This window comes from Scyliorhinus torazame, chromosome 6 (assembly GCF_047496885.1).
Source record: "Scyliorhinus torazame isolate Kashiwa2021f chromosome 6, sScyTor2.1, whole genome shotgun sequence".
Taxonomy (NCBI): Eukaryota; Metazoa; Chordata; class Chondrichthyes; order Carcharhiniformes; family Scyliorhinidae; genus Scyliorhinus; species Scyliorhinus torazame.
In genome coordinates this window covers 208,040,107-208,054,574 of record NC_092712.1, presented here as the reverse complement: position 1 = coordinate 208,054,574, position 14,468 = coordinate 208,040,107, and the positions used below count along the sequence as shown (strand labels likewise).

The following is a 14,468-nucleotide window of genomic DNA, read 5'->3' as shown; positions in this document are numbered from 1 at the left end:
AAGGGCCTGTCGGGGCCTCCGATCCCATTAGCAAGTGAAGCATCGTGCTCACATATGTCCCGACGTCCGCCCCTTCTGCGCCTTCGGGAAGACAAGGATTCTTAAATTCTTCCTCCTCGAGTTATTCTCCAGTGCTTCCAACCTCTCCACACACCTTTTGTGCTGTGCCTCGTGCGTTTCTGCCTTCACCACCAGGCCCTGTATTTCATCCTCGTTTTCAGCAGTCTTTGCCTTCACGACCCGAAGCTCCAGCTCTTGGGTCCTCTGCTCCTCCTTTAGTCCTTCAATCGCCTGCAATATCGGGGCCAACAGCTCCTTCTTCAACTCCTTCTTCAGCTCTTCCACACAGCGCCGCAGGAACTCTTGTTGCTCCGGGCCCCATAACAAACAGCCACCTTCCGACGCCACCTTGCTTTGAGCTTCCCTTCCTTGCCGCTGCTCCAGAGAATCCTCCGCAATCCGGCCGCTACCCTCTCCCTTTTCCATGCGTGTCCGGGGGGATTCCCTTCTGGTTTATCGCACAGTGTTTTTGCCGTTTAAATTGCCGTTGGGGCTCCTATTAAGAGCCCAAAAGTCCGTTCCAACGGGAGCTGCCGAAACGTGCGACCTAGCTGGTGATCGCCGCACCCGGAAGTCCTAACTGCGACTTGTTAATCAAGGCTGGATGTTATTTACGTGCTGCTGTAGGCTGACATGGGTTGCTTGGTTATCAAAGGAGATGTGAATGGAGTTGAACACTGGAATTACCAGCCCCAATCTCAACCTTATGAGAGGGGAAGATCATTGAAACAACTAAAATTGGTTTGGTGGAGGACCCTTTTCTGTGAAGTTCCTGATGACTGGCCTCTAACGATCTCAACCATCTTCATTTGTGTCAGGAATGTTTATAGAAATGAGAGGGATTTCCCCTTCCGAAATCCATCAGCAACACTGCCTCATCACTTGTATATATTTTCAGAATATATGTTTTTCGTTTTCTGCATATCAGTTGTTCTGTTTACTCAATTACTATTTTTCCCACCGTTTGCAAAACATGTTATGCATAAAATAAATATCATGGGCAATTCTGTGCTCCCAGGTTGTGCAATTCTGGCCTGGGAGTGTAGTATTGGTCCTATTGATTCAAAAATGCCCATTTTGTGACGAGTCTGAATTGTGGCATTAATGACATAAAGAATGATTTTATCCTTGGTGTTGGATAGTAATTGCTAACTGCAATAATAGGAAAGTGCCAACATTTGGAAAGAGATAACATTTGGGGTGATACCTAGAAATGAATGTTTTTTTTCTAATGTCCATTTTCCTTCTCTTTAGATTTTTGTTTCTTATGTTGGGACCATCTGGTAAAGCACAGCAATACCATGAAATTGGTAGATCAATAGCTACCCTAATGACAGATGAGGCAAGTTGACTTTTTCTTGAGGTGGTCTACTGCAGACTAACATTAGAGTCTTGTACAAGGCTGTAATTGAGTCCAAATCAAATATTGTGAAGATGAGTCCTCTTTCATTTGATCTAAACTAGCCTTCAATCTATGAAATAAATATTTGTACAAACTCTCACTTATTGGATCTGTTAATTTAAAACGTTTTAGTAACTTTTAATGGAAATAATCTACTTTATAGTTACTGTATATCACTATTAGTTCTTGAGCCAAGTGAAGTCTGCTGAAGCACATGTAAACTTTCAAAAACTTTAATTGTTAGAATCACTGTCACTGATTTTTAAACTGCAATTGTTGTTAGAGAACACTTCCTTGCTGGATTCTTTCTTAAAGCAGGAATGGCCAATGAATGTTTGTGTGTGTGTACATTAAGGTTTTTCACGATGTTGCTTACAAAGCAAAAGATCGGACAGACCTGCTGGCAGGAATAGATGAGTTTTTAGATCAAGTTACTGTTCTCCCACCGGGAGAGTGGGATCCTTCGATACGAATTGAACCGCCAAAAAATGTTCCTTCACAGGTAATAATTTTCTTTGCAGTCTAATAGAATTTCATTTTTAACATAATTTTGAAAACTTTAACTTTAAAGTTAAGTTACTTTAAAGTTACTTTTAAGAAGTGTGTGAATGCAACAGTCAGATGTTAGAATTTCAGTTGTGTTTTCTGTTGTGCTATGATTTGTTTTCAAGTTAATGTAAAGATGATCTCTAGATGTTCCCTGCACTCTGGATTTGACTACAGGCTAGAAAGATGCTTTAAAAAAAAGAGAAATGCTAATGCTCAATTTGGAATAAGAGCAGAGAATGCAGGAAGTATTCAGTAGGTCAGTCAGCATTTGTAAAGAAGAAAGGCCTGTTATACTGCTTTGGATGTATACCCTTCAATCAGGGTGTTGTCTGATAAGGGGTACTTAACAAATCTTCAGAGCAGGTTTATTAGTGCAGACAGATATGTGATTTCCAGGTAAGTAAGTACCACTTGGTCAATACTGAATTGGTTGAACTTGCTGAGAGTGATGTTGGTGGCACTGCAATTTGCCTCTGTGCTCCAGAGTAAAACATTTAACCGGTACTCTTGTTTCTGATTGCAATCAGTGACTCCTGCAGGGAAGGAAATCTAGTGAGTAAGGGACTGGGCTGAGCTGCGATCTCCCCAATCGTTAAGTATCTTGCTATTCTTCGCACATGAAGAACAGCCATTTGGCCATAGCTGTGTAGAAAGTGAATTTAACATGCTACTATTCCAAAAGTGACAAGAGTGTGTGTTGGTTTGCGGTGTGGGCCCTCTACCGTATACATCTCAAATGGTGCACTCTAGATAATTTTTGCACAGTTCAGAACTTACAAGAGAATATATTTATTTGGATTCATCCATATTCAACAGACCAACAGTTTCAAAAGTAACCTTAACAGCCAATCTCCCCATCAAAAATGCTTTCCTTTATTTTCTTTTCATTGACGCTACTTTCCTTGCCCCCTCTCACCAAGAGGCTATACTTACACTGCTGTGATGAAGAAATCGCAACACCCAGCAATTAATAGACAAAACTATACCACCGCATTTCAGCCCATAACTTCCTGGTTCCCCAGCGTCGTATTTAGGTGTGTAGGGGTACCCAATGATGCACTGCGGAATCCCTCGAGGAAGTTATCATGTAGTTCTCCCAGTGAGCCAGAGAAGACACAGCCAGAGTGAGACACAGCAAAGAGTAAGTTTGGGAATTTGAAGCTAGGTGGGAATTCGAAACTTGGGAGGAGGAGAAACTTTTTATCCCTGGTAAGTGTCTCTTTTTTCTTTTCATTGGTATATTTAGTTATGTTTTTCGTTGGTTTTTTTTTGGAACTGTAGTTGTATAAGTTAATCGAAGGTTTAAGACATGGCAGGAGATCCCAGACCCGTGTCATACTCCTCGTGTGCGATATGGGAGCTCAGGGACACGTCCACTGTCCCTGGCTCCTTCACGTGCAAGAAGTGTATCCAGTTGCAGCTCCTGTTAGACCGCTTGAAGGATCTGGAGCTGCGGATGGACTCACTTTGGAGAATCCACGATGCCGATGACGTCGTGGATAGCACGTTTAGCGAGTTGGTCACATTGCAGGTGAAAGTTACTGAGTGAGATAGAAAATGGGTGACCAAAAGACAGAGCAAGAGTACGAAGGCAGTGCAGGTGTCCCCTGCAGTCATCTCCCTGTAAAACAGATATACCGCTTTGGTTACTGTTGAGGGAGATGGCTCACCAGGGGAAGGCAGCAGCAGCCAGGTTCGTGGCACCGTGGCTGACTCTGCTGCACAGCAGGGCAGGAAGAAGAATGGCAGGGCTATAGTGATAGGGGACTCAATCGTAAGGGGAAGAGGCAGACGGTTATGCGGACGCAATCGAGACTCCAGGATGGTATGTTGCCTACCTGGTGCAAGGGTCAAGGATGTCTCGGAGCGGCTGCAGGACATTCTGAGGGGAGAAAACGGGACGAGATCCTACAAGCTGAATTCAGGGAGTCAGGAGTTAAACTAAAAAGTAGGACCTCAAAGGTAGTAATCTCAGGATTGCTACCTGTGCCACGAGCTAGTCAGAGTAGGAATGTCAGGATAGATAGGATGAATGCGTGGCTCGAGAGATGGTGCAAGAGGGAGGGATTCAAATTCCTGGGGCATTGGAACCGGTCCTGGGGGAGGTGGGACCAGTACAAACCGGACGGTCTGTACCTGGGCAGGGCTGGAATCGATTTCCTAGGAGGGGTGTTTACTAGAGCTGTTGGGGAAGGTTTAAACTAATGTGGCAGGGGGATGGGAACCAATGTAGGAAGTCGGAAGGTAGTAAAACAGGGACAGAAACAAAAGGTAGTAAGGGGGAAAGTATAAGGCAGCGACGCCACAGTCAAAAATCAAAAAGGGCGACAGTACAAGGTACAGTGACTGAGGGGAGCTCAGTGAATAGACCCAGTAATACTAAAAGGAATAAAACGGGAAGTAAAAATATAAATGTAAGCGACGCAGCAGGTTGTTACATGAAGATATTGGTTCAACGTCAAGGAAAATTAGGAGAAAAGTTAAGAGGAAATATAACTTAGGAGAGGTTACTGATCGAGGTGTTAAGATTCAAAACAGAGGTATAAAAGCCAACAAAGTGTACTTTACCTGAATGCTCATAGTATTCGGAATAAGGTAAATGAGTTGATGGCGCAAATCATCGTGAATGACTATGATTTAGTGGCCATTACTGAAACATGGTTAAAGGATGGTCCCGACTGGGAGTTAAATATCCGAGGGTATCAAACTATTCGGAAGGACAGAGTGGACGGTAAGGGAGATGGTGCAGCTCTGTTACTTAAGGATGACATCTGGCAATAGTAATGGATGACATCAGTGCTATGGAGGATAAGGTTGAATCCATTTGGTGGAAATAAGGAATAGTAAGACGAAAATGGCACTGATAGGAGTAGTCTATAGGCCACCAAATAGTAACATTATGGTGGGGCAGGCAATAAACAAAGAAATAACTGATGCATGTAGAAATGGTACAGCAGTTATCATGGGGGATTTTAATGTACATATCGATTGGTTTAACCAGGTCGGTCAAGGCCGCCTTGAGGAGGAGTTTATAGAATGTATCCGCGATAGTTTCCTAGAACAGTATGTAATGGAACCTATGAGGGAACAAGCGGTCCTATATCTGGTCCTGTGTAATGAGACAGGATTGATTAATGATCTCGTAGTTAGGGATCCTCTCGGAAGGAGCGATCACAATATGGTGGAATTTAAAATACAGATGGAGAGTGAGAAGGTGAAATCAAACACTAGTGTTTTGTGCTTAAACAAAGGAGATTACAATGGGATGAGAGAAGATAAGGTAGACTGGGAGCAAAGACTTTATGGTGGAACAGTGGGGAACCTTCCAAGTGATTTTTCACAGTGCTCAGCAAAGGTTTACACCAACAAAAAGGAAGATGGTAGAAAGAGGGAAAATCGACTGTGGATATCAAAGGACATAAGGGAGAGTATCAAATTGAAGGAAAAAGCATACAAAATGGCAAAGATTAATGGGAGACTAGAGGACTGGGAAATCTTTAGGGGGCAACAGAAAGCTACTAAAAAAGCTATAAAGAAGAGTAAGATAGATTATGAGAGTAAACTTCCTCAGAATATAAAAACAGATAGTAAAAGTTTCTACAAATATATAAAACAAAAAAGAGTGGCTAAGATAAATATTGGATGAGAAGGGAGATTTAATAGTGGGAGATGAGGAAATGGCTGAGGAACTGAACAGGTTTTTTGGGTCGGTCTTCACAGTGGAAGACACAAATAACATGCCAGTGACTGATAGAAATGAGGCTATGACAGGTGAGGACCTTGCGATGATTGTTATCACAAAGGAGGTAGTGATGGGCAAACTAATGGGGCGAAAGGTAGACAAGTCTCCTGGCCCTGATGGAATGCATCCCAGAGTGCTAAAAGAGATGGCTAGGGAAATTGTAAATTCACTTGTGATAATTTACCAAAATTAACTAGACTCTGGGGTGGTCCCGGCGGATTGGAAATGAGCAAACGTGACACCACTGTTTAAAAATGGAAGTAGGCAAAAAGCGGGTAATTACAGGCCAGTGAGCTTAACTTCGGTAGTAGGAAGATGCTGGAATCTTATCATCAAGGGAGAAATAGCGAGGCATCTGGATGGAAATTGTCCCATTGGGCAGTCGCGGCATGGGTTCATAAAGGGCAGGTCGTGCCTAACTAATTTAGTGGAATTTTTTGAGGACATTACCAGTGCGGTAGATAACGGGGAGCCAATGGATGTGGTATATCTGGATTTCCAGAAAGCCTTTGACAAGGTGCCACACAAAAGGTTGCTGCATAAGATAAAGATGCATGGCATTAAGGGTAAAGTAGTAGCATGGATAGAGGATTGGTTAATTAATAGAAAGCAAAGAGTGGGGATTAATGGGTGTTTCTCTGGATGGCAATCAGTAGCTAGTGGTGTCCCTCAGGGATCAGTGTTGGGCCCACAATTGTTCACAATTTACATAGATGATTTGGAGTTGGGGACCAAGGGCAATGTGTCCAGGTTTGCAGACGACACTAAGATGAGTGGTAAAGCAAAAAGTTCAGAGGATACCGGAAGTCTGCAGAGGGATTTGGATAGTTTAAGTGAATGGGCTAGGGTCTGGCAGATGGAATTCAATGTTGACAAATGTGAGGTTATCCATTTTGGTAGGAATAACCGCAAAAGGGATTATTATTTAAATGATAAAATATTAAAACATGCTGCTGTGCAGAGAGACCTGGGTGTGCTAGTGCATGAGTCACAAAAAGGTGGTTTACAGGTGCAACAGGTGATTAAGAAGGTGAATGGAATTTTGTCCTTCATTGCTAGAGGGATGGAGTTTAAGACTAGGGAGGTTGTGCTGCAATTGCATAAGGTGTTAGTGAGGCCACACCTGGCGTATTGCGTTCAACTTTGGTCTCCTTACCTGAGAAAAGACGTACTGGCGCTGGAGGGTGTGCAGAGGACATTCACTAGGTTAAACCCAGAGCTGAAGGGGTTGGATTACGAGGAGAGGTTGAGTAGACTGGGACTATACTTGTTGGAATTTAGAAGGATGAGGGGGGATCTTATCGAAACATATAAAATTATGAAGGGAATAGATAGGATCGATGCGGGCAGGCTGTTTCCACTGGCGGGTGAAAGCAGATTTAGGGACCATAGCCACAAAATAAGGGGAACTAGATTTAGGACTGAGTTTAGGAGGAACTTCTTCACCCAAAGGGTTGTGAATCTATGGAATTCCTAGCCCAGTGAAGCAGTTGAGGCTCCTTCATTAAATGTTTTTAAGATAAAGATTGATAGTTTTTTGAAGAATAAAGGGATTAAGGGTTATGGTGTTCGGGCCGGAAAGTGGAGCTGAGTCCACAAAAGATCAGCCATGATCTCATTGAATGGCGGAGCAGGCTCGAGGGGCCAGATGGCCTACTCCTGTTCCTAGGTCTTATGTTCTTATGTAAGGGTTTACCCGGACATTGCCCAGAAGTGCTAACTTCCCCTGTGCAATTGCACTGGGCTGGTAACCATTCAACAGAACCCCCCCCTCAAAAGCAGACTCACCACAACACAGACACCTTAGTATTCCAACTATTCCTTGAGGTACAAATTTTACAGGGATCCTTCCATTTGCTTTTGGCTAAGCGGCACTCCAATTTTCCTTAGTACCTCGCCACTGTGGACTCTTCAGCTCCTTATCTTGGCTTTGGAGATACATAAGAGTGATTTTTCCCCGTCTTTTCCCACAGTTTCTGTACAACTCTTTCCAAGCTAATTATTCAAGCTGATTGTTTTCTGGCTCAAGGGTAATCTTGTGTAATTGTTGAATAATGTCTTTTAATTGTGATGTTTTAGTTAGCCCACTTTCTTCAGTTCATTGCATGTAGTCATTAGAAAGCGCACAAGCACAGTGCAAGATAGCCTCCTTTGTCTAACTTCCTTCCAGTTCATGAATTGATGGGCAGTTACAAATATTAGATTCTAGATTTTTCCCACTAGCTCTAAGCTAGAAAAAATCTTCCAGCTGCTTTCCCTCACAAAACCCAAACTGAGCTGCTTTCCTTTGTCAGTTTCATAGAATTTACAGTGCAGAAGGAGGCCATTCGGCCCATTGAGTCTGCACCAGCTATTGGAAAGAGCACCCCACTTAAGCCCATACCTTAACCCTATTCCCGTAACCCCACCTAACGTAGGGGACAATTAGCATGGCCAATCCACGTAACCTGCACATCTTTGGACTGTGGGAGGAAACCGGAGCACCTGGAGAAAACCCACGCAGACACGGGAAGAACGTGCAGACTCCGCACAGACAGTGACCCAAGCCGCGAATCAAACCTGGGACCCTGGAGCTGTGAAGCAACTGTGCTACCCACTGTGCTACCGTGCCTGCCCAAGCGCATACATTAACAGAAGCGCCTTCAAAGCAAGGCTCCACCCAGAACAACTGTAGGAATTTTCTGACCGTTCTCGCTGGCAGGATCTTCTGATCCCGCCGGCAGTGAACACTTGGCATGGGGTTCCCAGCCAGGGTGGGTGGGTGGTGGGGTCGCATAGAATGGGAAACCCCATTGACAGCAGCAGGACCAGAAGATCCTGCCGCAGGCGAATGGCAGGCCGCCTCCACCGCTGCAAAACACGCGGAAGGGGGTGTTGGTGCACAGAGAATCCCAACCATTATATCTGTGGCAAGGTGATCTGTTTTGGGATGATTCAAATTATAGGAGCCTTTTCAGAGACTGTATTGTGCTGGCTTTTACATGGGGAATTTCCCCCACCTAATTGCAGTTCAGCTGACACGAAGACTTGCGGAGACAACAACCCTAGTTAAGATGGCTTTACTTTCCAAGCTTGGTTCACCGTATGAGGGAGAGTGATTTGGACAACCACCAAAATCACTCGCTTTACATTGCTTCCGGTTTAACAGTTATACAACCTCCAAAAATCAGTAGCCCACCCCAGTGAGACCTGATCCAATCCTTTTAGCTGCAGATTTTACCTTGACCAATGAAGTTTACTTTCGGCAGCATGGTGACTGCATAATCAGCTCGTTGTGTAACCCGTTTCTGTTCACTGACCATCTGCTGTTTTTCAAGACCCTCACGTCCGCCGTCTCTTGTTCTCCCCTACTCCCATCTCTCTTATCTTAGTGTGGTCCCTGTGCTCGTACCGTTGTCAGTCTGAGTGCAGGCTGCTGATAAGAACTTCTTATTGAGCTGGCTGTGTTATTGATGACCTCATTATTTCTGCCTGTCTTAGGAATGTGGTCAAGTTAGCTAGCTTAAATCTCATCATCCATTGCGAGCACTACTGTTAGCAAGAGTTTAAATGCTTTGTTACTGCTATGTTCGAAGAATACATGTTTAATGGTTAATAATTATTACTGGATATACCTGAAAATGAAATGAAATGAAAATCGCTTATTGTCACAAGTAGGCTTCAAATGAAGTTACTGTGAAAAGTCCCTAGTCACCACATTCCAGTGCCTGTTCGGGAGGCTGGTACGGGAATTGAACTGTGCTGCTGGCCTGCCTTGGTCTGCTTACAAAGCCAGCAATTTAGCCCTATGCTAAACAGCCCCTTACTTTCTATGATTAGTTTCAATCCTCCGTAAACTAACTTGTATAGAGCTATTCTAGTGTAATCCTAACTATCCAGTTTTAAGGAATCATTTCTATCTGATGGAGAATTATGACCCTCTTTCCCAGAATTGTTCGATTGTTGGCTTTTAACAATAGGTACCCTTGCTCCACTAAGAGGTCCAGAAATGGGTTGTCTATTGTTCAATGTTTACACTTTTAACTCTTTCCTTGAAAATAATCAAAGATTAGCTTTTAACTGTAATTGATTTCAAGCTAGTTTGAATTGTATTTACTTCAGGGTTGCTTGTGGCTTTCTTAATCAGATGCCCCCATTTATCTGCAGTTAAAACTTTAATTTCCTAAAACTGGAAGTTAGATTCTTAAACATATGAATTATGAACTAGGCATTTGCAACATTGTTCTCCTCATTTCTTCAACTAAATCATTTCCTTATCGGCTGTACTTGTGACTGGAATATTTACCACAAAACTCTTCAAATTTATCTTACTAAATTAACCGTGGACTTTTAATTGTCAGAGTAGAAGATATTCAATGAATCTTTGAGCTAAAGTTAATTTGCAAATTAACTGTTTTTTTCGTCTATCCGTTATGTAAAGGAAAAACGGAAGTGCCCCCCTCCTCTTCCAAATGGTCCATCAATTACCAATGGAACCGCAAATCACGAAGAGCACCGTGCCGGGCCAGAACTTGAGCGCACTGGAAGGTTTGTCTTGCATATTGCTGCAGAGTTATTTCTTGTGAAATTGATCTGAAATTAGTCAACATGATTGCACAATGTTTGCTGGGGAGCAGAAATGAAAGGTTCTGTGGAGCTTTTAAGTCTTCTTTGGCTACTTAATTCTGTGTTTTAAATACTAACATCTTGAACATCTATGGCACACATATACGGTGAGAGCCTTGAGAGCGGAGAGATTATGGCAAGACCTTGTAAATCTAGGCTAAGAGATAGAACAATCATATCATATGCTTCAGAGTCCAGTTACTGCAATCCATCTGTCCTTTATAAGACCATAAAACATAGGAGCAGAATTAGGCCACTCGGCCCATCGAGTCTGCTCCAACATTCAATCATGGCTGATATTTTTCTCATCCCCATTCTCCTTCCTTCTCCCCATAACCCCATATCCCCTTATTAATCAAGAACCTATCTATCTCTGTCTTAAAGACACTCAGTGATTTGGCCTCCACAGCCTTCTGCGGCAAGGAGTTCCACAGATTCACCACCCTCTGGCTGAAGAATTTTCTCCTCATCTCTCTTTTAAAGGATCATCCCTTTAGTCTGATTGTGTCCTCTGGTTCTAGTTTTTCCTACAAGTGGAAACATCTTCTCTATGCCCACTCTATCCAGGCCTTGCAGTATCCTGTAAGTTTCAATAAGATTCCCCCTCCTCCTTCTAAACTCCAATGAGTACAGACTCAGAATCCTCAACTGTTCCTCATACGACAAGCTCTTCGTTCCAGGGAACCTCCTTTGGACCCTTTCCAAGGCCAGCACATCCTTCCTTGGATACGGGGCCCAAAACTGCTCACAATACTCCAAATGGGGTCTGACCAGAGCCTTATACAGCCTCACAAGTACACCCCAGCTCTTGTATTCTAGCCCTCTCGACATTAATGCTAACATTGCATTTGCCTTCCGAACTGCCGACTGAACCTGCACGTTAACCTTAAGAGAATCTCGAACAAGGACTCCCAAGTCCCTTTATTTCAAAGTATTAAATTGAAGGTAAAAAATGTTTGGTATAGAAATAAATCCATCTTATTGTCATGTACAGGCAGTCCTTGGACCTATGACACAACACAATTGGTTCCTGGAGACTACGTCGTAAATGGAACTGATTTCCCCACAGGAACACTTAAAAATGGGTGATTGGTTCTATCAGCATGGCAGGGCAGTATTTTTACCAGCAACTTGGCGACCTTATTTCCTGCGGGTTTTAGACATTTGTCCCGATGCATTCAGATCTCTGCTGGCGGGCTGCAGTGACGTTTTCTCATCCTTAGCTGATCAAAAGGCTTCCGACCGCAGACGTGGATGATAGATCTGCCAGTGGAGCAAGTCAGGATTTTTACCAGCAATTTCCTGGTTCTCAACAGTTTTCTGGTTTCTAGGCTATAGCTAGGCCATGCAACACGCTTCAGCTTCCGTTCTCATAGTGACACCCGGAGTTATGGCCCAGTGAGTGAAGGCTGCAAGGTGCCCGGTGACCCCAGCGGAAGGTTTCACAAACTTTCCTGGGTTTGTTCCACACTTATCAAATTTAGAAATCATATTTATAGAAATATAAAAGATGGGTTGGCATGGTAAAGTCAAAGCTAATGTAAATTCGAAATTGTGTCAATTTTTAAATGTTATAAGTGCCATTTGTCCTAATTCAAACTTCATAAGGTTGAGGGCTGTCTAAATTAGCTTAATTGGCACTAACGTTCGGTTTCTGGGGCATAAAACGGCTGGTATCGGATCAGCTGCTCATTATACATGTTGGACATTCTGAATTCTCCCTCTGTGTACCCGAACAGGCGCCGGAATGTGGCGGCTAGGGACTTTTCACAGTAACTTCATTGCAGTGTTAATGTAAGCCTACAAGTGACAATAAAGATTATTATTCTAAACATGATTTCGATGTAGGTGAATGGAAAGGAAAATTAGGTGGGTAGTATAACAGGTGGCAAAGTCAACACTGCCCCATTTATGATTCACTACATATATCTTGTGTAATTGTCAAATCATGTCACTTAATTGTGATGTTTTAGTTAGCCCACTGTCAATTCATTGCATTTCGTTGCTAGAAAGTACACATGCAGAGTACATGATAATCTCCTTTTTCTAACTTCTAATTCATGACCTTGTGGGCAGTTACAGACACAAGCCTAAGTTGGTATTGCTTTACAATTTGGGCACTGTGTCACATCGGTGGTCACTCAAAAAATATCTGAGATTTAGGAGGAGGATAAAAATACAGCAGAATGACGAGGAAACTAGCAAGAGTGAAATTGAAAAGAACTCATTATGGAACACATTTAGGAATACACAGAGGAGAAATGGGTTTTATGACCTAGAAGGAGCTATCCTGATTAAGGTACATTTAAGTAATGTGAACCAAACACAATCCCAAAGGGTCTTGCAAATTGAGGAGTTATCTTTTCACACATCATATTTATATGACTGCTTCAACATCCATTATTTCCATTCTACCTTTACTAATTTCCTTCAAATTGAAACTCCAAATGGCTCAGTGGCTGAATTACTGATCTACACTTGCTCCAAGCCTTTTCAGTGAGGCAATGGCTGTTTTTTCTCCTGCATAAAATAATTATACAATGATCCATTGTGTCTGCGCCAGTTCTCTGTCAGAGCAACTCGGCAAATCTGACTCGCGTTTCTTTTTCTCTGTACCTTGAAAACCTTTCCTCTGCAGGTAATTTTCCAAATATTTTTTGAAAACCACAATTGAATCTGCTTCTACTACAGTCTCAGTCAGTGTATTCCTGATCCTAACCACTTGTTGCATTATTAAAGATTTTACTCATAAGGGCGGCACATGTGGCACAGTGGTTAGCACTGCAGCCTACGGCGCTGAGGACTTGGGTTTGAATCCTGGCCCTGGGTCACTGTCCGTGTGGAGTTTGCACATTCTCCCCGTGTCTGCGTGGGTTTAACCCCCACAACCCAAAGATGTGCAGGTTAGGTGGATTGGCCACGCTAAATTGTCCCTTAATTGGGAAAAAAAAAATAATTGGGTACTCTAAATTTATTTAAAAAAAGATTTTACTCATGCTGTCATTGCTTCTTTTGCCAATTGCTTTACATTGGAATGGTTCTTGTCTGTTTCCTGACCCTTCTGCCAATGGAAACAGATTTTCCCTATCCAGTCTGCGAAACCCATCATGACAGTATTCCAATTGAGGCCAAACCCGTTTATAATGCAGGAACAGCTTTAAACATGAGGGATAATCTCTCAACTTCACTCGATATCAACATTGTCTATTTTAATATTTAAGGTAAGTCCTCTTCTAAATGCCCCTGCCTTGTTATACCCAATTCCCGATTAACCCCTTAAGTGACTGCTCACTAATTTCTCTTGAAAATCTAAACCGGAAAACACTACTTCATTTAACCTGCAGCCTTTAATCACAACATTCTTGACGTCGCCATTTCCTCTGATTTCAAATGGCAATCTAAGTTGCTTCCAAGAAGATAGCTTCCTTTTTTAATGCCAGAAACGTATTAACTATACACCACCTGAATCCATTCAAGATTCAACGTTGTTCCTAGGTTTGAGCTGAACCTTTCAGCACCATTCTTGCACTTCTATACAGGATATCAAAAAAGCTAGAGGCTTAAGAGCTAATCTGCCTCTCAACTTCACTCCACAACAACATTTCTTGTCTATTCTAAAATTAAGATAAGGATTCTTGCAAATGTTCCTTACTTTATATCTATGATCCAAATATGCTGTCCACAAGCTCTACTCTCTCTACTTGTGTTTAAAAACAAAAATGATTGCATGGTCCCCTCATGCTTTTTTCCCAAATATATGGAACTCCTTATTTTTCCATGCCAGCAAACTTAAGGTTTTTTAAAGCTGTTTCCAGCATTTAACCATTACTTCATGATTTGCTGCATACCATCTATTTTGTTCTCTGCTGGTGTGATATCATATTCTAGGCATCCTGTTACCTTGGTTTGTGAATTAAAAAAAAAGTTTAATGCTGATTGTGTGGAGCATCAGAACACACATTTGCATGACATTGATTTCAAATAAACGTTTGTGTCAGTAATTCTGTTACAGAGTTTATGCAAGAAAATGCAGCTTTCTGTATGTGCAGATTTTATGATCAAAGGGTGATATTGAACCAAATCCATCAAATCAGAAAACCTGCTTGTAAG

At 42.5% G+C, this 14,468-nt stretch overlaps 1 protein-coding gene across 8 annotated transcripts in view; it reads left to right on the top strand.

Annotated features, from left to right (window-relative positions):
* The window catches only part of slc4a7 (solute carrier family 4 member 7), a 271,390-nt gene that overhangs the window by 194,156 nt on the left and 62,766 nt on the right, over positions 1–14,468 (top strand). For all 8 annotated transcript variants that reach the window (XM_072509348.1, XM_072509347.1, XM_072509344.1 and 5 more), the window contains 3 exons: positions 1,315–1,402; positions 1,818–1,964; positions 10,174–10,280. In XM_072509348.1, the coding sequence (XP_072365449.1) occupies positions 1,315–1,402; positions 1,818–1,964; positions 10,174–10,280 (342 nt within the window). The remainder of the gene's footprint in view (positions 1–1,314; positions 1,403–1,817; positions 1,965–10,173; positions 10,281–14,468) is intronic.